At 54.4% G+C, this 26172-nt stretch overlaps 1 protein-coding gene across 1 annotated transcript; it reads right to left on the bottom strand.

Annotated features, from left to right (window-relative positions):
• Positions 1–970: 970 nt before the first annotated feature.
• BAIAP2L2 (BAR/IMD domain containing adaptor protein 2 like 2) lies at positions 971–26051 on the bottom strand. Its single transcript, XM_034987531.1, has 14 exons — positions 25632–26051; positions 24358–24433; positions 23325–23411; positions 22797–22858; positions 12878–12949; positions 12550–12666; positions 11582–11728; positions 4545–4697; positions 4125–4248; positions 3790–4012; positions 2385–2507; positions 1889–2096; positions 1276–1319; positions 971–1078 (listed from the first exon to the last, which is right to left on the bottom strand). The coding sequence occupies exons 1-14, from the start codon at positions 25680–25682 to the stop codon at positions 1003–1005; spliced, it is 1563 nt and encodes a 520-aa protein (XP_034843422.1). The 5' UTR covers positions 25683–26051; the 3' UTR covers positions 971–1002.
• Between the last annotated feature and the right edge of the window lie 121 nt (positions 26052–26172).

Genomic DNA, 26172 nt, shown 5'->3' with positions numbered 1-26172 from the left:
CCTCACGGTGGGGGGTCCCTGTGTCAGGCCCTCCCAGCAGAGCTAGAGAGATAAGGAAGCCCCTCCACTGGGCAGAGGACACACAGAGCCCCGCTCTGGGAGAGAGGGGGGTCCTAGTGGCGCTGGCGGCATCACCCTGCCCGGGAGAGACCCCACCAGCCCTACTCACCTCAGTGCCTCGCCTGCCCCCCACCCCCAGGCCACATTCCAGGAGGGGATCCAGGATCAGGCTAATCCAGGTTAGAGAGCCTGGGACTGACAGGGCTGGAGGGGACAGAACAAAGGGTACTGTGTCCCAGGCTGCCGGAGGGTGACTTGCTGGTGGTCCCAGACCTTGGCCACTGCCACCCCTCCCCCTCTGGAGAGCCCCGTCCCCCCCCCCCCCCACTTCCTGGGAAACCAAGAGCAGCAGAGACTGGGCCAGAGGCGGGTGGATACAGCCCGAGGGCTTCAGGGCAGACCTAAAGATCTGCTTAAAATGAGGGCCGTGAGGGGCTGTGCGGGAGCCAGGCAGTGACCTACAGGACCTCCTGGACCCCCATTGTCCAGCGGGAGGCCTCCAGCCCCAACCCCCGCAACCCTGTCCCCCAAATCAGACACCACCAGTCCTGCGGCTGTGTCCACTTGCTTTATTTCTCACCGTTTACAAAAGTTAAACAGGAGGACATATGCGGGGTGGGGTGGGGGGTGCGCAGGGGCTCCTCCCTGCTGGGGCAGAGAAGGGGAAGGGGGTTGGGGTGCACGGGGTAGGCCCCCAGGGAGAGTCCTGGGGCCCTTGGAGGAAGAAGAAACGGTCCTGTCCGCCAATTCTGCCTGCTTTATTTTGAAGGTCCCAAACCCCAGGCCAGTCCCCTTGGAGCTGCTCAAGCTGCGGGCGGCGCGTTGGGGGCAGGGCAGCCACCCCCAGTATCCGGACCCCGGCTTCGCGGATTCACTGCTGCTGCAGCCGCCGCCAGCTCTGGGCAGCCCCTGGGCAGGTGTGGGGGGACGACCTCAGACACCTCAGCGGATGAGGGGCGCCGAGCGGTCGTTGGTGATGGTGGGACGCAGCTTTACCGTGGCAAAGGGGTTTGTGCCCCTGTGAAGGGAGAGGTCAGGGTGAAAGGGGCCCAGGTCCTCAGCTGGCTCTGGGGCCAGGGGAAGTGGCTGGGCACCTGAGCCAGGGCTCACCCCTACCTCCTGCCCGCGCTGGCCACCTCCACTCACCCCTGCTTCATCTCCCCCCACAGCCCTCCTCTGAGCCCCGTCCCCCCCGACCCCCACCCTAGGACTCACCGAGGGAAGAGCTCTGGAGGGTGCTGCTCCCAGGACGTAAGTTTCTGCAGTGGGGGTGGAGGAAGGGCCAGATTTAGGGGGAGAGGGGCACCCCTGCCTCTGCCACTCCCCGTTCCAGGAAGGCAGAGGGCCAGACCAGCGGCCCGGGCAGCGCCAGGCTTCTGGGAAATAAGGCCCGGCGTTCTGAAGCCCAAAATTCTGCGGGTTTCAGACGTGAGAAGCCTCTGGGCCAGAGTACCGTCGCCCAGGCTCCAGCCGCTCTCCCTGCACCCCACTCCTCACCCCGGTCCTGCCCAGCCAGCCCCTGCCCCGGCTCCGACTCAGGATCCTTGTCTTGCCTCTCCTGGGAGGTGGGAAGGACAGGCCTTTTCCAGTGCTCCCAGCAGGACAACAGGGGCTCCAGTCCCTGAGAGGAAGGCTTTCCCCTCCCCAGATTCCGAAGTCCATCCCACACCTCCCCTGCAGATGGGCAAACTGAAGCTGGGGTGCGGAGGCCCCCTGCCAGCCGGCCAGTGGCCAAGCAAGGAGGGCTACCTGGTCTCCAGTCTCCGGGCCCACGGGATGAGCCCAGGGTTGGGGACAGGTTGTGTGTGTGTGTGGGGGGGGCGCTCACCTTGACATCACTGGCCACCCCCGGGCTGCCCATGCTGCTTTGGCATCTGTCAGGCAAGGCTGTAGGTGCGGGGCTGGGGGCGCGGCTCGGGCCGCGGCTCGGGGTTCGGGAGCGGGACTGGCCGTCCCAGTACTCTGAGGGTGCTGTAGAGTTGGCCGGCCGCTCCAGGAGGTCATTGAGGCTGTGGCTGCCCCGGAGCGGGTAGGATCTGAGTCCAGAGGAGGGAGGCACGGGAAGGGGGTCAGGCGTCAGGCCCCTACCGCACCGCATCCCGTCTTCCGGGCTCCTGAGCGTCCTACAGCCTCCGCCCTTGTACCCAGGCGAAAGGAGGCCACACGGGCTTAAAGGCAGCCCCAAGAGGAGGCAGAGGGATGGACACAATGACTTTCTCATATGGGGGGTCCCCTTCCTCCAGGGGCTGCAGGAGGCTAGGCCCACTCAGCACTGCAACTCACAGATGTCCCCACCCCTGCCCCCCTTCCGACCACCCAGATACCTGGAAGGTAACTCATTCATAGGGCTCATCGGGTTCATGGAGGTCACTGGGCTCAAGGGGCGCATGGGGCTCACAGGCACCTCCTCCAAAGGCTTCACATAGGCCTCGGGGAACCAGCCGCTCCTGCGGGGTGCAGGCAGAGGGGCCCATAAGCACAAGGCCCAACAGCAGTGGCCAAAACCCCGCTCCCGAGAGCAGTTACTGAGCAGTGCTGTGTGCCAGGCGTCGCTCGGAGGGCCTTGCCCAGACTGACTCATTGAATCCCTCAAGGAGATCTTTCTCAACATTCAAGTCCATCCAGCCAGCCTCATGTCCTGCCAGGGGCTGGGTCGCCTTAGGAGGCACTGGAAGTCCAAGCAGGAAAGCTATGTGTCCAAGGACATGTGGTGACCCGCTTCATTCCCTACTCACTGAGCACCCACCACGTGAGGGCCCACAGAGAGCCAGACACAGTTCCTGCTCCCCAAAGGCTCCCAGCCTGGCGGATGGACAGACGTACAAATGGATGATGACGAGGGTGACTGGGAAGGGGACAGGGCAGGGGCGGAGGACCACAGGCAGATGTACGAGCCCAGAGGAAGGCGTACGGAGCCCAAGGTGCTGGACTACCAACCCAGTGCCCTTCCCTGCTCCGCCCCGCTGCTTCTGTCCACCCCAGGACTCTGGTTCCTGTGACCCCAGGCATCCCTGCTCTTGGACTCTTTGCCTGGCTGGAGGCTCATTATTGCACCTCCAGAGGGCTGGGGCTTGGGGAGAGGCAGTCTCCGGCCCATAAGCCCTGTGGGGGTCACTGGTTGGCTCCAACAAGCTCCCGCCTCCCCCTTTTTCTTTGGCACAAAGAGTGATCTTTGCACACTCCCCTTTTTGGGCTGCCAAACCCTGCCCTCCGCCAGCCTTGCAGTGACCACAATGTACTTCCCCACCTCGCGCCTCCACTCCTGGTGTCAAAACCAACCCCAGGATCTTCCCTGCACCCGTGACTGCAGCTCAGCCTGCAAGGTCCCAGCACGGTCCGTGGGCCTGGCCTGGGGGAGCCCCCCTCCAGGCCCACCCCCTCCAGCAGAGAGCCCCGCTGACTCTCAGGGTACGGGGGAAGCCGCTCCTCCCTCTCCTCCCTCGGTGCGGGGCACACGGTAAGCGCCCAAACAGTAGGGTTCCCGCAGTGTCTGCACAAGTGACAGAACCTTCCCATTCCTCCCAAGGGCCACCGCCCCGTCCTCTTCCTACCCCCGCTGGCTGGCTGGCTGGATGAGGACACCGAGGGCGGTACAGGGTATGTGTGGGGGGGGGGGGGGGAGGAGCGGGGAGAACTGTCTGAGCCCCGGGAGTGGAAGTGGGGGGGCACGAGTCTCCATCGGGGCCTCCGGGGCCTCCTTGCAGCCCGGGCCCCGGGGCTCCCACTCACACGCATGAGCCCTCCAGCTTGCCGTAGAGCCAGCCGTTCTGGGCCTCGGGCACCAGCACCTCCACGACGTCCCCGGCCGAGAAGCGCAGCAGCGTGTGGTTGGCGCCCTCCGAGTGCGAGACGAGGGCGCGGACCCTCCGGGCGCCCCCGCCGCCCCCGCCGCCCGGCCGCTCGCCGAAGGAGTTGGAGCGCGAGCGCGGGCTGCCGCCGGCGTAGAGCGAGGCTGCGGGGCCGGGAGAGGGCGGCGGCGCGTGGGTGCGCGGTTCGCCCCGACGGCTGCCGCGCCCCCTCAGGGCCTCTCCCCGGGCCCCCCCGGGGCCTCCCTCTGCACTCACAGGCGGACGGCGTCCGGGGCAGCGACCGGCGGTCTGGCTCCAGCTGCGACGGGGACCTCGCCTCGCCGGGCTCGGAGCCGTGCCGGCTGCGGGGGGCGCCGAACTCCGCCAGGGGCCTCTGGGGCTGCGAGGGGAGACGGGCAGGGGAGGGTGGGGCGGGGAGGGGGGCGGCGCGGCGCCCTAGTCCAGCCCCCAGCCCCAGTCCCGGCCGTCGGCGTAGGGGTTCTGGGGCCTGCGGCCCAGCCACCGCGGGGGCGCCCAGGCCGCGCGGGGGCGGAAGGGCCGGCCCGGGGGCGCCGCGTAGACCGGGAGCCTGGGGGGCGGGGGGCTCCGGGCGGAGGGCCGCAGGCCCCAGGGCGCCGCGGAGGGTGCGGGGGCCGGCGGGGGCGCGAACGGCGGCGGGGGCGCCCGGGGCCTCACCATGTCCAGGCGGGTGGGCGTCAGGCGGCCCGAGGGGTAGGGCGGCCCCAGCGCGGGGCCCAGCAGGCCCGGGGAGTGGGCGCGCGACGGGCTGCGGCTGGCCTCCGACTGCTCCTTCCACAGCAGCACGCGGTTCTGGAGCATGCCCCGGGCCTGGCCGCGTGGGGACACAGGCGTCAGCCAGATCCGAGCAGGCGCCCCCCTCCCCCGGTCCTGGGGCCTCAAAAGCGGCACCCTAGACCTGGGAACTCGGGCCCCGCAAGCGGAGGATGACCCGATTTTCTAGCTGGGAGGAGCCAGAGACCACTGTGGTGCCACTTTGGACTCGCCCACTGTCTAACCCTCTCCCTCTTTTGTCGAAGAAGGCCCCTCAGTTTTCCTTGAGGTGCCTCTCCTGCCCCTTCTCTCAGTCTGTGTGCTTTGGCCGGGCTCTCCCACTGCCCAGTACAGCGGTAGGGGTAGAACCCGGGCCTGGCCACTCAGGTTGCTCCATCCTCCTGGCTACAGTGATGCACTCAGGGATGGCACTTCCCCAGAAACTGTGACCAAAGAACCCAATTCCAGTACTTATCCTGGAACAATCTGGAAAAATATATTGTTTCACTTCATGGGCTTTGTTAAATAGAGTGAAGCCAACACAGGAAACTACAACTAAGGGAAAATGGCAAATTTCTGATGACATGTGTGCTCCTGGATCCAGCTATACCTGAAACCCTTGAATGTCATAGTAACTAAAGTGATAAGTACCTTTTCTGTGTAAGCCAGTTTGAGTTGTTTCCTAAAAGAGGCCTTTCAAATACGGTTTTTCCAGTCTATTCCTTTTAGACTACATAAGCATCCCTAGTGTCCCTGGTACATGGGCATCTAACTCTGTTTGAATACTTTCAAGGACGGGAAACTCAGCCATTGACCACACAGTCCATAACAACTTGGGGGTGGGAGGGCTTTAAATGTCAGACCAGCTGTGTGCAGGAATTGTGTTTTTAATTTTCTGTATTTGATGATGTTTTGACATCCTGGGCCTTTGCCAATCCTGCAGGGATTGCCCCTCCCAGGGCTAGATAATTCCTAGAGATAGTAAGCAAGTTGTCCTTGTGATGGCACCTTTCCATGATTCCTCCCTTCAGTCTGGCCCAGCTGCTGAAAACCTCATAGGGATCTTCGGCAGCAAAACAGAAGCAACTCATGTCACAGGAGCAACTAGTCCCGTTGGTCACTAGGTGGACACCCCCTCTGTTGTCTTGCATAGCTAATTAGCAAAACAGCACAAAGCCAAAACTCCAAAGGTCTTCGTGTGCTTGCTGCAGAAGCAGTATGCAAAGCAAGGACATTAGGTTCTGCATACCATATTTTTAAAAGGGTTTTTGTCCAGTTTGAGAACATTCAGTGGAAAGCACCTGCCAGGGTCCTAGGGGTTCTGGGAGTGAAGGCCACAGCACCAAGCCCCAGCCTGGACAGCACCCAACTTTACTGGCTTTCCTCAGCCCTGCCTCCAGGTGGTTTCACCTGTGGTTAGGAAGAAACACTGTGCAGGCTTTCAAAACCCTAAGGAGACCATGGGAGAAGTCTTAAAAGCATTTATGGAGCAGAAGAGTCATTCTAAGTATGCTATAGACCCCATAGACTAGAAAAGACCGATAAATTTGACTAAAATTTTTTTTAAACATGGCAAAACTTACAATAAGCAACATCAAATGATAAATGACAAACAGAAAATATTTGCAACTCATCACCAAGAAAGGGCTAATTTCAGTAACATATAAAGAACTCCTAGAAATGAATAAGAAAAATGGAGGAAAAGAGGCTGATATGTCCTAGTAAAGGACATCCAGTGGCTTGGAACCATGAAAGGATCTGTCTCACTTATAAGACAAGTATAAAATAAAACCACACGAAGATACCAGTTTTACCTTGCTGATTAGCAAACATCGAAAAGTTTGCTCTCACACCGTTGTCAAGGAGAATGGAATCTCCTACACGGCCGGAAAAACCGTATTTGAAAGGCCTCTTTTAGGAAACAACTCAAACTGGCTTACACAGAAAAGGTACTTATCACTTTAGTTACTATGACGTTCAAGGGTTCCAGGTATAGCTGGATCCAGGTATAGCTGGACCCACGGTAAACTGGGACAGTCAATGCCTATATCCTTGGGCTCGCCAATTCCATTCCTAGGAATTTATCCTGGAGATAGACTTGCACAAGTACAATAAACATAGAGAAGCTGAGGGCGAGGTGAGCAGAGAGGCATGTTAATGACCAGACTCGGACTCAGCCGGGATTGGGTACTCAAGGCACGTGAGAGTGACCCCTTGCTGTGCCCAGCCCTCATCATTCTTTAAATCTTGTTCCAAATCTTGTGCATTCTGTTTATAGATATAGTAATGGGTAAATATGCTTGACTATCTTAGGAGTTTGATCTTGTGTGTCCTAAAGTCCAGCTGGGTCAGACAACCTGATACCTGTCCCCACCTCTCCCCATACCTAGGGGAAATCTGGCTCATTCAATCCACGGCCCCCTCCTGAGGGGCGATCACTCATCAGGAGGCAGTCAGTGAAGGGGTCAGCTCTCCCCTTAACGTTGGAGGTTAACTGGTCAGGACACAAGCAGAAAGGAGCTTCCTGCCAAAGAAGGTACTTAAATGGCCAACAAGTACCAGGAAGGATATTCAGTATCACTAGCCATCAGGGAAATGCAAATCAAAACCATAATGAGATACCACTTCACATCCACTAGCATGGCTAGGATCAAGATGACCGACAATAAGAAGTGTTGGCAAGGATGCGGAGACATTGCAAAGCTCATACACTGCTGGTGGGACCGTGAAACGGTGCAGCCACTTTGGAAAACAGTCTGGAAGTTCCTTAAACAGTTAAACATAGAGTTACCCTATTCTCAGCAAGGCCACTCCTATACAGCCATGAGGAATGAAAACATATGTCCACACAGAAACTTCTACATATATCCATAGGAGCATTATTTATAATAGCCGCAAAGTAGAAACAACCCAGAAGTCCATCAACTGATGAATGGATAAATAAAATGTGGTCTCTCCAGACAACGGAATAGTATTTGGCAGTAACAAGGAACAAAGGACAGATACGTGCCCCAACATTGATGAATCTACCCACACTATGCTTCATGGGAGAAGCTAGTCACAAAGGACCACATATTGTATGATTCCATTTATATGAAATGTCCAGAAGAGGCACATCTCTAGAGACAGAATGTAGATCCGTGGTGGCCTAGACCAGAGTGGCGGGTTGTGGTAGGAAATGGGGGAGGGTTAGGGAATGACAATCAAGGGGTGCTGGGTTTTTTATGGGTAATGCAAATGTTCTAAACTTGATTGTGGCGAAGGGTGCACAAGTCTGTGAATGTACGAGATCCCACTGAATTGTGCACTTTAAATGGATGAATTGCATGCCGTGCGAACTGTATCGCAATACAACTATTTCAAAGAAGAACAAGCCGTTCCTCCCAGGAGCATCAGTCTGTGGGAGAGAGGAGGGGCAGGAGGAGAAGGCTGAGCCCCGAGCCGGGGGCCGGCTGTGGTGGGGACAGTGGAAGATATCAGCCGGAGCCGAGATCAGTCACTGTGTCCAGCCATGTCTCCCACCACTGCTCAGCACCAGAGGGTCCCTGGGTTCAGAGACTTGGGAAGGGGCTTGGCTGAGGCGGGGAGGCAGGAGTCTACTGGGGGCTGTTGGAGGCAGCTGACTGCAAGCAGACAGATCTCCTGAAGGGTAGCTTTTGTTTGCAGCTTTGGAGAGGAGAGAGTAGGGGCAGGAGAACCTAACTGCACTGGGCTCCCTCATATGAGGTTCCACCACTGCGTCAACCTTGCAAGATGGGGATTATTTCCCTCTTTTGCCAGATAAGAAAATGAGACTCAGAGAAGTGAAATCACTTGCTAGGTTCGCAGCCAGAGCACAGTGGCTGGGAAACTGAGCAAGAATACAAAGAAAGAGAAATGGAAACTGAACATGAATGCAAAGAAATAGAAAGTACTGGGCAGAGCGACGAGGCTGGGGGAGGGGTGGAGGAGCTGCGTCGGGGGCATCAGGAAAGAGAGGCTGGCCGGCCGGGTGGGGGGTCCGTGGCCTGCTCTGTCTCAGATATGACATACAGCAGAGCCTGACATGCCATCTGGACTCAAAGCATATTTATTAAATATATGAATGAAGGAACAGATGACATTGGAAAAATGCAGGGACAAGGGTCATCACTTTAGGAGAGAATGGTAGAAAAAAATGATGTCCCAGTGTCCTTGGCCCCTCCTTCTGCAGATGCCACCACGTTTGGTGAGAGGATGGACTCTTTATGCAAAGAAAGAGACGTTCCTTTCTCCAGGAAAACACAGCCTGCACCAGTGTGTTCAGCCTGAAGAGTAGAACACAGCCCCTACTCTCAACCAGGTTCCCTTGTGCAGTGCTCAGTCTGCACAATCTTCCCTGGCAGCCGTGTCTGCAGTGGTTCTCCGCAGGAGTAGGCTAAATTGATCCCTCTCCCTGAGGCTGAGGTGAGAGCCGATGCTTGCCGCAGGAAGACCTGGGTTAGAAGGGGTCCCACTGGGGAAAGATTGCTCCAGTCCCCGAATCCTCCCACATTTGCCAGTACACTGCCTGAGGCCTTGCAGTTCAGCTCAGCCCTGAGTGGGAACAGGACTACGAGGAGGCAAAGGAAAGAAACAGGGCACCAGAGAGGACCCAGTGGTGAGCGAGGAGAACCCAGCAGACTACGCAGGCAGTTGAGAGAAGGGGGTGACAAGCTTGACAAGATCTTGATAGCATGTGCTCCATACCAAAGACCTTCTTACCCAGACAAAGCACAATTTTAAGACTGAAGATTGAACAGATGAACTAGAAGAGAGAACAGTCCTGTTGAGAACACAATCAGACCTGACAGGTCAAGGGGTGGGTGGAGGGAATATCTCAAACTACAGAACAAGAACAAATGAAACAGCATTGGTGAGGGAGGAGGTCATAGATGTGGAGTTCTAGAAGGAGAAGAAGGAATGATAGCAGAGAGGTAACAGAGAAACGGAAGAGCAAATGGCTCCCCTGACCTGAAGAAAGACCTGAGCCCACAGAATGAGGAGCACCAGCAGGCACTCATCTAGTGGCGCCTGGACAAATTCCTGAGTCCCAGGGACAGCGAGAAAATCTCCAAGCACCCAGAGGAAGAGCCAGTTACTTAAGAGAGAAAGAAGACAGACCGGCACCTGACTTCTTCATCCACAACACAGAGCACCAGAAAACAGGGGGATGTCCTCTTGGCCCGCAGGAAAAAAACCCTACAGCTCTAGAGTCCTTCAACCAGCCGACATGCCACTCAGTACTCAAGGTCGAAGTGAGACATTTGCACATATGCATAGATTCAGGTGACACATCTGCAGAAGACATTCAACTAATCAAGACAGAAACCTCAAGACAGCAGGAAATGAAAAGGAGTGAAAACAGTGGTATCAGCATATCTGATCACATGTGTAGTGAAATATCGGTGCAAGTGACCGCACACCAGGCAGTGGGAATATACATGATCCAAGTGAAGTTTCTCAAAATAGAAGGATCATGCTGCCAAGTAATGACTTGTGAGAGTCTAGAACTAAAAGTCCTGAAGTTTTCGGCAAAACCAAGAGCTGGGGGTCGGGAAGGAAAAGGGGAGAAGTAAGGCCACAATTTAGAGTGCCAGGGAGGGCAGCAAAATCCTTCTCCAGGCCTCATCTTAAGGGGTGGGGGGCGCAATGGACAGAGTAGTGTCGGGGGGTGTCAGTATATTTTGGAAAATATAAGAGATGAATATATGTTATCATGAGGGTCACAAAGTGAGTTTATCATGAATAGAGATGAAAAGAACAGTAGGACTTGCAAATTAATAAAGGGGAAAGGGGAATCTACAGTAACACAACCAAAGTGGCAAGAGCAAGCATGGGAGAAAAAGAGGAAATGACCAAGTAAAATAAAACAGGTATATCAGTTGTTGGGTTAACTGTGAATGAACCGAATTCCTCTATTTGAAGACATAAGCTGCCAGACTGGTCAAAAGTCAAAACTGAGCTATATGTTAGTGACAGAAAACACACTTAAAACAAAGAGATAAAGGGGTGCCTGGCTGGCTCAGTCAGAAGAGTGTGCAACTCTTGATCTCAGGATCATGAGTTCAAGCCCTATCTTGGGTGTGGAGATTACTTAAATAAATAAAACTTTGGGGTGCCTGGGTGGCTTAGTCAGTTGAGTGTCTGCCTTTGGCTCAGGTCATGATCCCAGGGTCCTGGGATCGAGCCCCGCATTGGGCTCCCTGCTCAGCAGAGAGTCGGCTTCTCCCTCTCCCTCTGCCTGCTGCTCTGCCTACTTGTGCTCTCTATCTCTCTGTCAAATAAATAAATAAAATCTTTTAAAAATAAATAAATAAATAAAATCTTAAAACAAAGAGTTAACAGAAGAGAAAAGAGGGTAATTTTAATCTCAGACAAAGTGAAGTGAGAAGCATCAAGCTGGATTATGAGATATTAAATACATAAATGGCAACATTTACAGAGAAGGTATGATAGTTGGAAACCCAACAGCACTAAACAACATGGCAGTTAAATACAGAAAGCAAAATCTGCTAGAAAGCCAATGAGAAATGAAAGAATCTGATTGGTCTAGTAGATGGAACAGAGCAAGAGCATAGAGGATTTAAATAATATGATAAAAGTAATAGGCAATAACAAAATAAACTTATGAATTGATGAATTTGCAAATGGTGAGTATATGCAGGCAGGAATGAAAGAATAAATGGTTCATACATGAGTGAATAAAGGCATGAATTAGTGAATGAATGTGAGAATAAACAAAATCATGAAGGAGTATCTGATGATACAAATAAACACAGAAACAACCAAAGAAATAGATGGGGACAGTAAACAATAAATAACTACAGAGAGGAAGGATAGAAGGAAATGGGCGAAGGGAGGGAAATCCCCGTGGGCAGCCAGCTAACAGAGAGCACAGACCCTAGGAAGGCCCTGTAAGCTGTCCCCCCGCCCCAGCTCACCCGGCCAAAAAACTGCAGGAAGGTGTTGGAAAGCAGCAGGTGCTTCTCAGCCAGGAAACGATAGCGCCGCTTCTCTTCCAGTTCAGCTGCCCGCTGACTCTCGGACACAAAGGCCTGCATCTGTGCGTGTAGCCGGTTCACACTCTCCTGTGGGAGAAGCGGGTTCTGGCTGGAGGCAGCGAGTGGATGCCTCATCCCACCCTCCACAAGTACCAGCTGTCTGAAGCCTCCCGTCCTTCCTGAATCAGCCATCTCCTCCTAGAGATCCTCCCCTGAGCACCCAGCTCAGCAGAGCTCCCAGGCCCACCTCTCATGGGCATCCTCATCCTCCTGAGCCTGGGCTCTGTGTCTGCCCAGGCCAGGCCCTTCTCACAGGCAGGGCTGGTGTCTGAGCCATCGCTCTGCCCCCAGCCCCAGGCACGGGGCCAGGCACGGAATGGGGGCCCAGGGAGATTGGTTTAAGGAAATGTGAATGAGTTAATTTAAGTCCCTATGTGGGAGGGTAGATTCTGAAGAGGAGAGATAAGAGCTTAGTAAAGGAGCCAGAAGAGGAGACAGGAAAGGACATAGAAGTCTTGGAGACTGAGGCCAGGGATGGGGCCCTGAGCTTGGGAGGAGGGCTGGCCCCGGCCAGGGGCAGGGGAGCACTGCCAGGGCAGGAGGGAGCGGAGGATGGCTGCGCTGTTGGGGAATTACACCTTGGATCAGGAGCAGCATGGCTGATGGCCTTAGGTTTTCCCCGTGAAGTAGAAGGAAGGCCGGGCAGTGACCACGCTAGGATCAGCACTGAGGTGGGCCTGAGGGCCAGGGGTGCCCACCCACCACGGGCCTGCTGACCTCCCTCGCTATGCTCACCACAGAGCGTGGGGCAGACAGCCCTCCTGGAGTTGGGCCAGTGCTGGGCATGGGAGCTCAGGAGGGTGTCAGGGGGTCCCCCCAGAGCCTGGTTTTGCCCCCAGCTCTTGCACCTTCATCTCCCGCACATTCTTGTCCCTCTTGCGTTCCATGCGCCACAGCTCAGACATGCACTTCTCCAGGTTGGCAGCTCGGTGGTGGTACTCCATCTCATAGTGCTGGCGGCTGTCCTTGGGGAAGGTGGAGAGAGGAGGGAGACCCCCATGTCAAAGAGCTCAAGACTCCAGGTCCACAGGTCAGAGCACTGGACAGGGCCCCGGGGGGCTCAGCTGGAAACATGGACAGCCTGGGGCGCAGGCCTCGGTGTGCTCATCCATCAAACGGGGAGAGGCCGTCTTGCGGTGATGGGCTGGGGGGCCAAGGTGGGGGGGCCCCACTTACTTTGATGAACTGCATGTCCAGCTTCGTGTTCTTCTCCATGTGCTGTAGCAGATCTCCATGGAATGTCTGCACCTGTGTGCAGTGCAGGGTGGGGGTGATCAGGGTGGCCCTAATCATTCCCAGGCCCCGGCATCCCTTGCACTGTCCAGTCCAGTCCAGCCCACCACACTCCTAACACACCAGACACCTGCCCAATTGTCGGAGAAAATGGTCATAATATAAGCACCCGGTTGGAGGGAAGATTAAATGGTTCAGTATGCAAATAGGTAGTGCAGTAGCTGCCTGGCCACACCCCCTCCATAAATGTATCAGTGTCTTCTGGGTCTTAGTCCCAACCTGTGCACTGATTATGCCATTCCCTCTGCCTAGAATTTCCTACCAGACTTCGAGTACCAACTTCCCTGCCCCCTCTACCAGGAAGTCTCCCTGACTTCCCCAGCAGAATCCATTGTTCTCGCATTTTGTTTCTGGAACGTATATATATTTGTTCGTTTACTTTCCGTTCCTCCAGCCATAGGACAGAATTTTTGCTGGGCCCCTGGTCATAGCCCCTTTGTAGGAGCAGCAAGCTGCTGTGGGCATGAGCCTCATCTGACCATCTCTGTGTCCCCAGCACCGTGGGCGGGGCCTGACCCAGTGAAAGCGCTCACAGCTGTTGAGGGGTGGCTGGTTCCCACGACAGGTGAGATGGAGGTGGCTGACCACCTGGTTGACCAGGAGGCTGGGGAAGGCTGCTGGGCTCAGGCTCAGAAGAGCTATGTCCTAATAATTCTGGTTCTGCCTCCAATTTGCTCTATAACTTTGGACAAGTTGCTGCCCCTCTCTGGGTCTCACTTTCCCCATCTGTAACAGGAAGGTCTTGGCCAGATGCTCTTGAAGGTCCAGCTTACTTGTAAGCCCGAAGAGCTTTGATTCTGTGAGCCATGGTGCTCACCTGGCACCTTCCCCTGGACACCACCATCAACATTCCCTGGGTCACTGTGTGCTCTGGGGACATCAGATCTAAACCCTTCAGCTGCACACTTTGTCCTTGGGTTCACAGGGAGCAGAGAGGAGTGTACCCCATCCTGCAGGGGACCTCTGCTCAGCCTCCTTTGTCTGCACCCCCTTGCCCCTCAGCAGCCCCTGCTCAAGAACCTTCAGTGGATGCTGCCAGGCATGCTGCTGCAGGGGTCCCCATGCTGTGCTTGGGGAGTTCTGTCCCTTGGGCTAGGGCATTGCCCAGAAGAAGAATGCTGGTAATCTTCTTCCAGTATTCAGGGAAAACCAATTATAAAAGTTGCAAATTTTACGTTTTTCTCCCGTAATTGTTTCTCAAACCCTGGTAACTGCTGGTCTGTAGGGGCCTTGTGTGTGGCCCCCTCAGGCCTGGCCATGCCTTGAACCCTGAGTTGTGGCTGCTGGGTGTGTGTGTGTGTGTGTGTAGGGGGGTCAGTTTTATGATCGGTGTCAAGACCACGTATCTGCCTTGTCAGCTGGATCTCAGAAGTAAGGAAGTGAGCCTTCCCAACCTGCACCTGCGGGATCTCCCAGGGTGGTCCCTGGGGTGCCTCACTCACCCCTCCCCTGGCCCTGCTACCCACTGAAAAGACAGTCCAAGGTTTCTGCTTGAACATCAAACATGTGTTCTTAAAAATCCCCGTATCCTGCAAAATCGCCCAAAATAAACAACAGGGCTTATAGGAGATACAGAGTTGGAGCCAACCCGCAAAAGCCAGGCACTTTGTAACCAAGCACTCATAAAGATAATGAGTAGTACCTGGAGATGAACTTGAACCACACAGATGGCTACGGAAAATATCTAAAATGCACAAAACCAACAGAACAGGCATGCCAGCTCCACTTGAGTTCCTGCAGAGCTGGCATGCTGAGAAAATGCAGAGGGATGTGGGGCTGTCACGAAGATGGGCAAGGGAGGTGGTGCAGCCTGCCCCCAGCTGAGAGCACTGGGCGGCTGGGAGCACTCTCCTCAGGGAAGCCTGGGCGCAGGAGCTCTTTTAAAATGTTCTTAAAATACAGATTAAAGGGTTCTTAATGTCAGTGCAGCAGACAAGCTGGGGGCTTTTCCCTTCCCCCTAATTCTGGTTGCCCTATTCCACTCTCTCTTAGGAGACATGGCTTATGAGCAAGTCACCTTCCAGTATCAGGTGTCACTCCTTCTGCTTCCAATCAGGTATGAATTGAGTCACGCCGTGGATATGTGTTAGAATGGGACCGCTGGATTGTAACTGTTCCCATTGCCACGGCTTGGCTGTGATCACCAATTAGATGGGGCTCAGGCACCACTGGGTTAATGGAAAGTCTCCATTGAGCTCCGGAAGAAATCAATCTATTAAGGGGTTGGTAACTGATGTGAACTTTGAGCTCTTGCTATGGGGGAACCATAGGACTATAGGACTATCTATTAACAGGTGGCTTCTGAAACACAGAAGTCACCAATCCCACGCAGACTGAGGAATTCCCAGCAGTTCAGAACAGAGACTGCCTTCCCCTGCGACCCCTCTCCCAGCATATACTTCATTAGCGGGTCCTGTGAGCCCCTCAATACAGAAGCTGAGAGCAGACCCACCGTGGAAAACACACACTGTAACCTCTATGTGTTGAGTTATTCCAGTAACTCACAAGAAATCCTTTTGCCGCCTATACAGGAAACCGCCCCCCCCCCCCGCCCCGGCCCCGGAAGAATTGTCCCTGTGGGCTGACCCCACTCCTGTCTTCCAGTTTGCTCTTGAACCCCCTCCAGTCAGGCTGTACCCCACCACACCAATAAGAATGTTCTTGTTGAAATCACTGACACTCCACATCACAAAGTCAGCTCTCAGGACTCATCTGATGCATCCTGTGGTCATCATTCAGCACAGTTGACCATTCTCTACCCCTGAAACACCTTCCTCCCTTGGCTTCCAGCCTACCACCCTCTCCTGGTTTTCCTTGCACTCCCCACCCCCCCATCCTTGCTGCCTCTTCTCTGTCATTTGCTGATTTTCCCTCACCTCCTGATCCCCCAGGGCCTCTTCCTTTCCCTTCCTACACCCACTCCCTCCATGAACTCATCCGTCCATATGCTCAGGACTCCCAGACAAACAACCCAGCCTAGACCTTGACCCCAAACTCTAGCCTCATACATACAACTGATGTCCACACCTCCAGTTGGTTTTCTAATAAGTGTCTCAAACTTACCATGTCTAAAACTAAGTCCCTAATCTCTTGCCTCCACCTGAAATGTTCCACACTCAGTATTTCCCACCTCAGCTGATGGCAACTACACCTTTCCAGTTGATTAGGACGAAACCTTGGAGATAGTTTGATTTTCCCTTTTTTTTTTGCAACTTACATCCACTCCATCAGAAAATCTTATCGGCTTTACATTCAGTCTGACTTCTTCTCAACACTACCACTGCTGCCACTTTCCCAAGCCATTTCAACCCTCCCCTAGATTATTGCCATAGCCTCTAAACTGGTCTTCCTGCTCTGCTTTTGCCCTCCACTGCTAATATTTTCTTCTTAGTACAAGAGCCAGAGTGATCCTACTAAAATATAAGTCAAACAATGAACAACTGGAGGATGAAATTTTAAAATTCCAATTTTAATAGCTAAAAAAGCCAGATACCTAGGAACAAATCTATCAAAAGATGTGCAAGACTGCCACCCTGAAAATGACAAGGGGTTGCTATGAGAAATGAATAAACAGAGAGGTATACCATGTTCATGGATCAGAAGACTCAATATTGTTAAGATGACCATGAGTTTATATATATATTTTAAAGCAGGCTCCACTCCCAATGTGGGGCTTGAACGCATGACCCTGAGATCGAGAGTTGCATGCTCTATTGACTGAGCCAGCCAGGTGCCCCTATGATGGCAATTTATAGATTAATGCAATCCCTGTCCAAATTCCAGCAGGTTTTCTTAATGGAATTGACAAGCTGATTCTACATATAGAAAAGCAAAGGATCTTGAATGTGCAAAATAATTTTGAGAAAGAAGAACAAAATTCTTAGACTATTTGATTTTTTACAAGATTTTATTTATTTGACAGAGAGAGAGAGAGAGCACAAGCAGGGGGAGCAGCAGGCCGAGGGAGAAGCAGGCTCCCCACTGAGCAAGGAGCCCAATGTGGGACTTGAACATAGGACCCTGGGATCATGACCTGAGCTGAAGGCAGATGCTCACCCTATTGAGCCACCCAGGCGCCCCTAGACTATTTGATTTTTAAGACTCACTATAAAGCCACAGCAATGAATAGAGTTGTGGTATTGGTATAAAGATAGACAAATATATCAACGGAACAGGGTAGAGAGCTCAGCAATAGGCCCACACATATACAACAAATCAAATTTTGACAAAGACACTAAGTCAGTTCAATGGGGAAAGCAAAGTCTTTTTGAAATGGTGCTAGAACAACTGAATGTCTATACAGGAGGAAAGAACCCCTGATTCTATCTCACTTCATACACAAAAGCAAATTTAAGATAGATCATAGAAATAAATGTATAGTCCAGAACATAGTTTTCTACAAGAAAACTTAGAGTATCTTTGCCATGGTGGTGGGCAAAGATTTCTTAAGTAGGATACAAACACAAACCACTTTTTAAAATTGTCAAATTAGCAGAGGCAGGTGTTTGCTGTTGCCATAGCATTAGTCCCATGAATTGTAAGGTGGTTTACTGAGTTTAAACAGATTCCTCCTCTTGTAAAATGAAAACAATAAAATAGGGCGCCTGGGTGGCTCAGTCGGTTAAGCGACTGCCTTCGGCTCAGGTCACGATCCTGGAGTCTCGGGATCGAGTCCCGCATCGGGCTCCCTGCTCGGCGGGGAGTCTGCTTCTCCCTCTGACCCTCCCCCTCTCATGCTCTCTGTCTTTCATTCTCTCTCTCGCAAACAAATAAATAAAATCTTTAAAAAAAAAAAAAAAAGAAAAGAAAACAATAAAATAGCCAAATTGGGCTTGCTAAAAATGTAAAAGTTTTGCTCATCAAAGACACTATTTAGAAAATGAATAGACAAGCAACAGGTTGGGGGGAAAAAAACATGCACCATGCATATATCTGATAAAGGACTCATATCCTGACTAAATAAAGAACTCCAAAAGTCAACAGTAAGTATGGGCAATAAATGGGCAAAGTACTAAACAAACACCTCAAGAGAGAAGATATGCAAGTGCCCAGTAAGCCCATTAAAGTCTTTAATCATTGGCATATGCAAAATGAAACCACAATGAGGTACCGTTCGTACCTTCTAGAATGGCTAAAATAACAAAGACAACATCGAAGGTTGGCAAGCATGACGAGCAGCAGCAGCTTTTACACATTGCTAGTGGGGGTGCGACTAGCACAGCAGCTTTGGAGAGCTCTTTGGTGGTTTCGTATAAAGCCAAATATATGTCAGTCCTGTGACCCACAAATTTTGCTCCCAGGTATTTGCCCAAGAGGAATGAAAACATACATCCACAAAAGACTTGTGCAAGAATGTTCACAGCAGCTCTAGTCATAGTAATCCCAAACGGGAAATAACCCAAATAACCATCAGCAGAAAAGGAGATAAACAAATTGTGGTAGATTCCTTCAGTGGAATAGTAAGCAATCAAACAGGACAAGACTTCGATACCTGTGACAGCATGAAAGCCGTCTTACTGACATTACGCCAGGCGAATGAGGCAGGTCACAGAGGAACACATATGTACAATTCCCGTCATATGAAGTCCTAGAACAAGCAAAATGAACCTCCAGAGACAGAAATCAGACAGTGGGTTGCCAAAGAGGAGGAAAACTTTTTTTTAATGAAAAGAAACAAAGAAACGAGAGCAAACGTTAATGGGGACAGTGTTTTAGGGAAGGGGGTGATGAAAATGTTCTAACATTAGATAGTGGGAATGGGTTCAAAGCTCACTGACTACATTAAAAATGTCTAAATTGTATATTTTAAAGGAGTGAATTTCAAGCTGATATTATATATTTAGTATATAATATATACAATATATATGAGAATATATTTTTATCTATTATTGTATATATAGATACATCCATGATAGGACTTCTATTATGGGCTCCATTCTTGGTCCAGGTATTAAATCATAACATCTGGAAGTGTGTGGGGGGAAGAAAGGAAGAAAAAAGTAAAAACAGCCAAGAGGAAGGGACAGATGTTGAAGATAAGCTGTGGAGATCTAACATACAGATAATAGGAGTTCCTGAAGAAGAAATGCAAAGACAGAGAACAAAAACATTCTAAAAACTGTGATTCAAGATAACATTCCTGAAATTAAAAAAAAAAAAAGATTTAAAACTACTTACTGTAAAAGTACACCATGGGACTGGGAATTTTGACCCAGACTGATCAACACCAAGACATGTCTAGAAAAATTACTAGACTGAAGAAAAAGAAAAAAAGGAAAAATCTTTCGGGCATCTAGGCTGAGAAAGCAAATGATTTATGATGGGAAAAAATAGATCATCAGACTTTTCAGCAGCAACATTCAATGTTCTGTGTCAGAAGATGACCGGGATGTCTGAATGCTTTCATTCCCTGTATCCTCGAGAATCAGGATTCTTGATGAGGGCCAGGAACAAAGGAGATGCCATGTGACCCATAAGAGGAGCAAGACCCATAAGAAGAGCACGACAGCCAGAAAGCTGTCAATGCTACTAGGGTTGTGCCCAAGAGACTCAGGAGCCAGACTGAGGAAGTTTCTATTGGCCAAAGAGGGGGACATTTTCAACTTGGCTAAAGACAATAAAATTGCAAAGGACTGAAATACATCAAATGTGTTTAAATCTACAAATACCGATGATACTAAAAAATACTACAGTAATGGTGCGAGGAAAACAATACGGCTAATGGGTCACCTTCAGAGGATGACAGGGAGCGAGCTCATGCTCTTAAAAGCTAATGAGTAAAGGGAGTGAGTAAACCTTGATCCTGCTTTTCCCACACAAAACGTGCCACTGGTAACAAAGAGTAGGTAAGGAACAGCGTCTCCCAGTTAATGGGTAAGAGAGCATCAGAAGAGCCGTTAACTCCCAATGGGGGAACGGATCTGGACACACTGAGCCCCCATGGCTCTTAATATCACGTGGCTACAGATGTGAGGTGGCTCCTGCTAGAAGAATCCAGCGCTCTCTGTTTGGACTTGCCAGAGGGATAGAACCTGGGTCTGTTGGAGCCCCCGCATCCAGAGGACAGAGGGACAAGCTGAACTATGCCAGGAATGTGAGATCAGCAATTTCCAGATTGTAGGAAAAGCAGTCATAGGGCCCCAGGGCCTTCAACAGACAAGTCGTAAGGGAAAGAAAGGGATGGAGGGGAACCAGTTGACTGAGAAACTCAAAGGCATATTTGAAAAAAAGAAACAGAGCACAACCAAACTCTAGTGTCTAGGGATGTATGCCCCACTGATCAGCTACAAAGGAGCACAAGGAAGTGTCGGATCCGTGGTCACCTTTGGAGGGAGGAGGGGAGGGAGGGGCTGTGATTTTGACAGGGGGTGCAGGGAGGGGCTCCGGGGGAGGCGGCACAGTTCTTGACCTGGATGGTAGTTTGCCTTAAAATGATTCCTTAAGCTCTAATTTGCTCACTGAGGTGTTCCCTGTCTGTGTTTTTGTTTACAATTAAGAAAAGTCAGATCCTGGGCGCCTGGGTGGCTCAGTTGGTTAAGCGACTGCCTTCAGCTCAGGTCATGATCCCAGGGTCCTGGGATCGAGTCCCGCATCGGGCTCCCTGCTCTGCAGGGAGCCTGCCTCTCCCTCTCCCACTCCCCCTGCTTGTGTTCCCTCTCTCGCTGTGTCTCTCTCTGTCAAATAAATAAATAAAAATCTTTAAAAAAAAAAAAAAAGAAAAAAAGAAAAGTCAGATCCTGTCGCTCTTTGGCTTCGCACACTCAGAACGGCTAGAGCCCCAGCGAGGGCACACGACGGGGCTCTGGTCATGGCCGATCATCTCCTTCACACGCGCCTCTGCTAGCCCTTCGGAGCTGTTGCCTCTGCCCAGAACACCCTTCCCACACGCGTCTCCCTGGTTGACACCCTCCCCTCCTCTAGGCCTCTCTCAGGGTCCCCTTCCTCGGGCTGTTTTCCTGGATATCTGTTTAAAAATTGCAGCCCACCAACACTCACTATGCGCCTTCCCTGCTCTCTTTTCCTCCAGAGCACATTTTGCATCTATCCTGTTGCGTATATACTCACTTGTTAGTCTTGGGTTTTGTCTGGCCCCGCCCTTGGGGAGGGCAAGGGTCTTGTCTGCTGTCCCGCTCCCCCCCCCCCCCCGCCAGGCCTGCAACGGCACCCAGCACCCGGCTGTAGATGGCTGTCGGGTGAAGGAGCCCCCAGGGGAGGCAGCATCGGCTGCGTCGGGTCTGGTCTGGTTCTGGCCAAGGGCCCCGCCTGGCTGTCACAGCCAAGACACTGGTGCCCAGGGACGGCAGCTCTCCTTACAGAGAGGGCCTGGATGACACTCGTCACATCCTTCCCGAGGATGGGAAGCCACAGGCCACCAGCACGAGCTGCGCTCCTGACTCTCCTCCTGAGCCCCAGCATGGGGCACGGCTGAGCCCTAAGCCTGCAGGTGTCCCAGGGGTTTATCCTGGGCAGGTGGATGAACGTTTTCTGCTCCTGAAATTGTTCCCCATTTTGGCATGGTAGCCAAACTGCTGAGTATTTTCTGGCGTCCCCCAAAGTGCACCCTGCCTTCCAAGGGTTCCCCCCACACGTTTGAGAGCCCCGTGCTGTTGCAATGAGCTGACCTTTCCTCCCGAGCTTTCCAAGACCCATCACCACCAGGCCTTCTCCTGCTCTGCCCCAGGTCCCCATCCTTGGCTGGCTTCCGCCCACAGTGCCCCCTGGGGACGCCTTCTCATCTCCTCCCCACTTGGCCAGCCCCCACTCTCTTCAAAGCTTGCCCTTTCCATCCAGAATCAGGGAACCCTGCTCGGTGCCAGGCCCCGCCCCAGCCCTTGCAGGGCTCCCAGTCTCGGCAGGGATAGAGACAGGCCGGTAGATCCTGCTGCCTATTATCACCACGAAGATGCATGGAGAGCAACTAGTTTATCCTTATGAATTCACTTGGTCCTCCCAAGAGTCCTGCCCGTAGTTATGATTGTCTTCATTATACAGACAGATAAGCCAAAGCACAGAGAGGCTTGTTCAAGGTCACAAGCCAGTGGCAGGTGGCGCTGGGCTGTGAACCCAGGTGCTCTGGCTGCAGAGCTGGCTTTCTTAACCACCGAGTGCTAAGAATGCAGAGAAGCATCCATTGGAGTCTAGAAGAAGTAATGAGCTTGCCCAGGGGTCAAGGGAGGCCTGGTAAGGTGCTGGCCGGCAAGGCTGGGGCTGCTTCTAGGCTGAGAGAACAGCATGAAGACAGGCCAGGGGTAGGAGCCCCAGGCTGTGCCTGCAGAGGGCAGCTCTTCTCGGGGCTGGGCTGTGACTGGGGGTGCCACACGGAGGCTGCTGGGTCAGCAGGGCCCGGGATCCCTCACTGGGGAGACTGCGTTTAGTTCTGTGGGGTTTTCCCATGGATGTGACAAGGTCCAGTGGCTGGCTGCTCCCTGGGAGCTTGGAGGGAGGGGCTGGGGAGCCAGAGAGGAGCAGGGCCTGGCCGCGTGCACCTGGGCAGTGGTCCTTTCTCTCCCCAGCTCCTCCACTCGCTCTGGACTTGGGAGCAAGGGACTCGATCTCCAAGACTGAGTTTCCTGGTCTGTAGAAGGGAGACAGAAGTGGTGGCTGCCTCCTGGGGTTGCCGGAAGCTTGAACAGGCTATGGCAGGTGCACACGCCCCGCACAGCCTGGCAGGCGCAGCCACGCTTGTGTGTCACTAAGGGCCGCAGGGAGCCCTCCCTGAGAAAGGCCGTGGAGGGTTGGGCCCTCGTCTTCCCTGGAAAGCAGCCCACTCTCCGGAGTGACGCCTCAGGGCCGCGGTACTTACCACCACCTCCAGGTCCGAGTTCAAGTGCCGCTGCGTGTCCGACATCTGCACCAGGATCTCCCCTGGAGGCACGGAGGGAGAGCCGCCTTCAGGGAGGGCAGCCCGCCCACCCACCCTCCTCCTGCTAGAAGCTGCCCCCGCGGCTGCCTGAGAGGGGATTTGGGGGCCAAAGTCCAAGGATTTCCCATAGGGTGCTGGGAGGATGGCTGTGCTCGTCCTGGCCCTGGAACAGCCCTGCAGGGAGTGGCAGGGAGGGCCTTGGGCTCCAGAACAAGAGTCTGGGCTCTGGGCTCGCCATGGGCTGCAAGGTCTATGGCTTGGTGGGGTTTCCAGGAAGGGTGAGAACAGGAAAGGAACCCTCTCTGGGATCCCAGGCTGGTGGGCCAAGCAGGCCCCTGAGTGATGGCACCAGGGAGACAGAGGGGCCTGGGCCGCAGGAGGCAGCCTGGGGCAGATGCAGGGCCAGGAGGAGAGCCCCTTCAGGCCCAAGAAAGATTGGGGGATATGGTGGAAGGGGGAGCGCCTCACCCAGAATCTGCGAGGTGGAGCTCTGCAGGGCCTGCTCCCCGATCTTCTGGATGGCGTTGAAGTACACCTCAGCTGCCTTGGACAGAGCTGCGTGGGGGCAGGGGATGCATGTAGGCCCAGCCCCCTCCTCCATCTGCCCCCGCCCTCTGGAGACCCCTCCTGTCCAGAGAGGGTGCGCGGAGGGGATACTGTGGGAACTGGCAGAAGCGTCTGGGAGAGGGAGGGGTGTCCTGGGTGGTGTGTGTGGACGCGGGGTATTGGCCAGAGGAGGAAGCGGGCGTGGAGCAGGGCCCAGGGCAGCTGTACCCCGCACCCGGACTCAGCGTGTGTCTGTCATGAGTGGGGGCGCAGGCAGCCGTGTGTACCCGCAGGGAGGGTGTGGGCAGGTGTGGTGTGACGCGCAGGTGTAGGGGTGTGGGGTGCGGGTGGGCTGGGGGAGCTGGGGTGGGGGGAAGCAGGCTTTGACTCCAAAGTCCTGAAGGGCAGGGAGGGCTTGGGTGGCCCTCAGCTCCGGGTGTGTCCCTGGCTTGTCCTTGGCACAGAGGGTTGCAAGCCCTGGTGGTGTGATCAGCCCTGGTGGAGCGGGGGTTGTTGGGAAATGGGGGAGGGGTAGCTGTTTGCGCGGGCCCCGTGGGTGAGGTTCAGCTGTCGGCGGGGGGTGGGGGGCCCTGGGCAGAGTGAGGGCGCACAGCCGTGGCGCAGCGGGCTTGCCGAGGTGGGCCCGGGCACAGCGGTGCGCTCACGGGGCAGCATCAGGGTGACGTACAGGAGTGCGTGCTGTTGGGGCCGTGGAGGCCGCCAGGACCGGGCACCGCATCTCTGGGAGCATCTGGGGGGCATCTAAGAAGCGGGCAGAGGAGGGTGTGGGTGTGCGCAGGTGAGGGTGCTGGACGGGAGTGTGGAGAGGTGAGCCTGAGTGGGGTGTCTGGTGTGCGGCGCAGACGAAGGGGACGGTGCAGGTGACTGCATGGAGGGACAGGTGCATGGGGACAGTGGAGGCTGAGGGGCTGGGGGCCCCGGGCCGGCCACTTACCATGGAAGGCCCGCAGGTAATTGTTTCCAAGGTACACCAGGTTCTGCAGGGCGGGGTTAAACTGCTCCATGATGCTCTGGGAGCCCCAGGCCAACGGGAGCGAGGGCGAAGATTGGGAGAGGGAGAGGAAGAGAGGTCGATGGGCAGAGGTAAGTTACCGGGCCTCAGGCGCAGGGACCCCGTCCAGCCCCAGAGAGGAGTCCAACTCTAGGGGAACCCGCCTAGAAGCGTGGAGTCACCCCGAATCCTGACTCTGCTGCAGGGGCCTCGAGGCCATCTCCCCGAATCCCTGTCCCAGGCCAGCTTCTGCTCACATACCTGCCCTGGCAGGAACCTGCTCCCAAGACAATGCACCTGGAAGGTTCTCCTCCTCCCACTGGGAGGAGGAAGCTCGTGGTCTGCTGTGGCCCCCAGCTGGGTGTGGCTCAACCCTGCGCTGGGTCCAGGCCTCGCCGGGCTGGACACATGGGTGGCCGACAGTCACCCCAGAGGCAAGGGCAGATCTTGCCTTCCTCAGAGAAGAGCCCCTTGGCAGCGACACTGTGGCTGGGTCACGGGCCACCTCAGGCCACGGCCAGCTGGAGAGTACCCTCGGGGTGCAGAGGGCCTGGGGCATGGACTTAGACTTGGGTCTTGGTTCAAATTGCAGAAGCGTCTCGGGGATGTTCAGAGACCTTGAACAAGCTGTTGAACCGTGCTGGCCTTGGCTTTCTCATCTCTCCTTTGGGGTGATTATTTTCTATCCTAGAGGCAGGGTGTTGTGAGGTTTACATGTGAAAGGGTCCTGCACACAGGAGGTGCCCAATAAAAGCCTATGGGGACAGCGGCAACCCCTCTGGTGTGAAGTAGAAAATTTGAGTGAGGGGCTCAGAAAGGAGAGATGGAAAGAGACAGGAAGACAGAGAGAGACACACAGAGAGGGACTCTCTGGTCCTGGGCCAGGTGGCTCTTTGGGCCCCCCCTCACTCCCACCTCTAGCCACCCTGGGCCCCGTCCTGCCTTGGTCCAGCGTCCAGGTGTGCCGTCTCGGCGGGCCTGTCACTCACTGGGTGACTATGGACAAACCTCTGCCCTGGGAGCCTCAGGTTGGGGCTGGGGTGGCTGACTGCCCCCAGGGATTCCCACCCCTGTGACCACAACCCAGCCTGACTCTGGGTCTTCCTTTCCAGACCATGCTGCAGTCATGCTCACCCTCTGTCCTCCAGAGCCGGTCGGACCCTCGAGCCCTGGGAAGGGGCACTCGGGCCTGGGGCCTGGGCCACACGCTTGCTCACCTTGTAGATGGCCATGGTGGACCTGTAGACCTGGTCCATCTCGGGGGCCATGGAGTGAGCTGCAAGTCGGGTGCTGGGCAGGAGGCCAGAGGTGCCGGCAGGGCCAGAAGCGCAGGGGGTCGGTCCCTTATAGTGCCCACCACTTTGAGGGAGCAAAGAAAGCTGCAGAGTGGGACCTGGAGACGGAGGGCCTGCCGGTGGTGGTGGCCAGGGAGGAGGTGGCAGCTTAATTATTCACCAGCCAGGGATGTCAGAATGCGATCTGGGGCGTAACCAGACCCGGCGGAAGGCATCCCGTGACGCGGGCAGGTTCGTGTGACCTGCCCTTCAATTATTTACCCCTCTGAGCCGTGGGCCGGTAGGCACGCGTGGATGGGCCACTGTCTTAGGTCGACCAGGGACCCCTGGCTCTGGGGGGGTACCCCCGCCCTACTGTCTGCCCACATCGGGCATGGCCCAAGTCATAGGGCCAGAGCGGCTGGGGGCCCTCCCCCGGGACCCTCCCTGACAGACCCAGCCCTGAAGTCCAAATGTACCACTG

This window comes from Mirounga leonina, unplaced genomic scaffold (assembly GCF_011800145.1).
Source record: "Mirounga leonina isolate KUSES-001 unplaced genomic scaffold, KU_Mleo_1.0 Mir_418, whole genome shotgun sequence".
Classification (NCBI taxonomy): domain Eukaryota; kingdom Metazoa; phylum Chordata; class Mammalia; order Carnivora; family Phocidae; genus Mirounga; species Mirounga leonina.
This window is presented reverse-complemented; position numbering and strand designations above follow the sequence as displayed.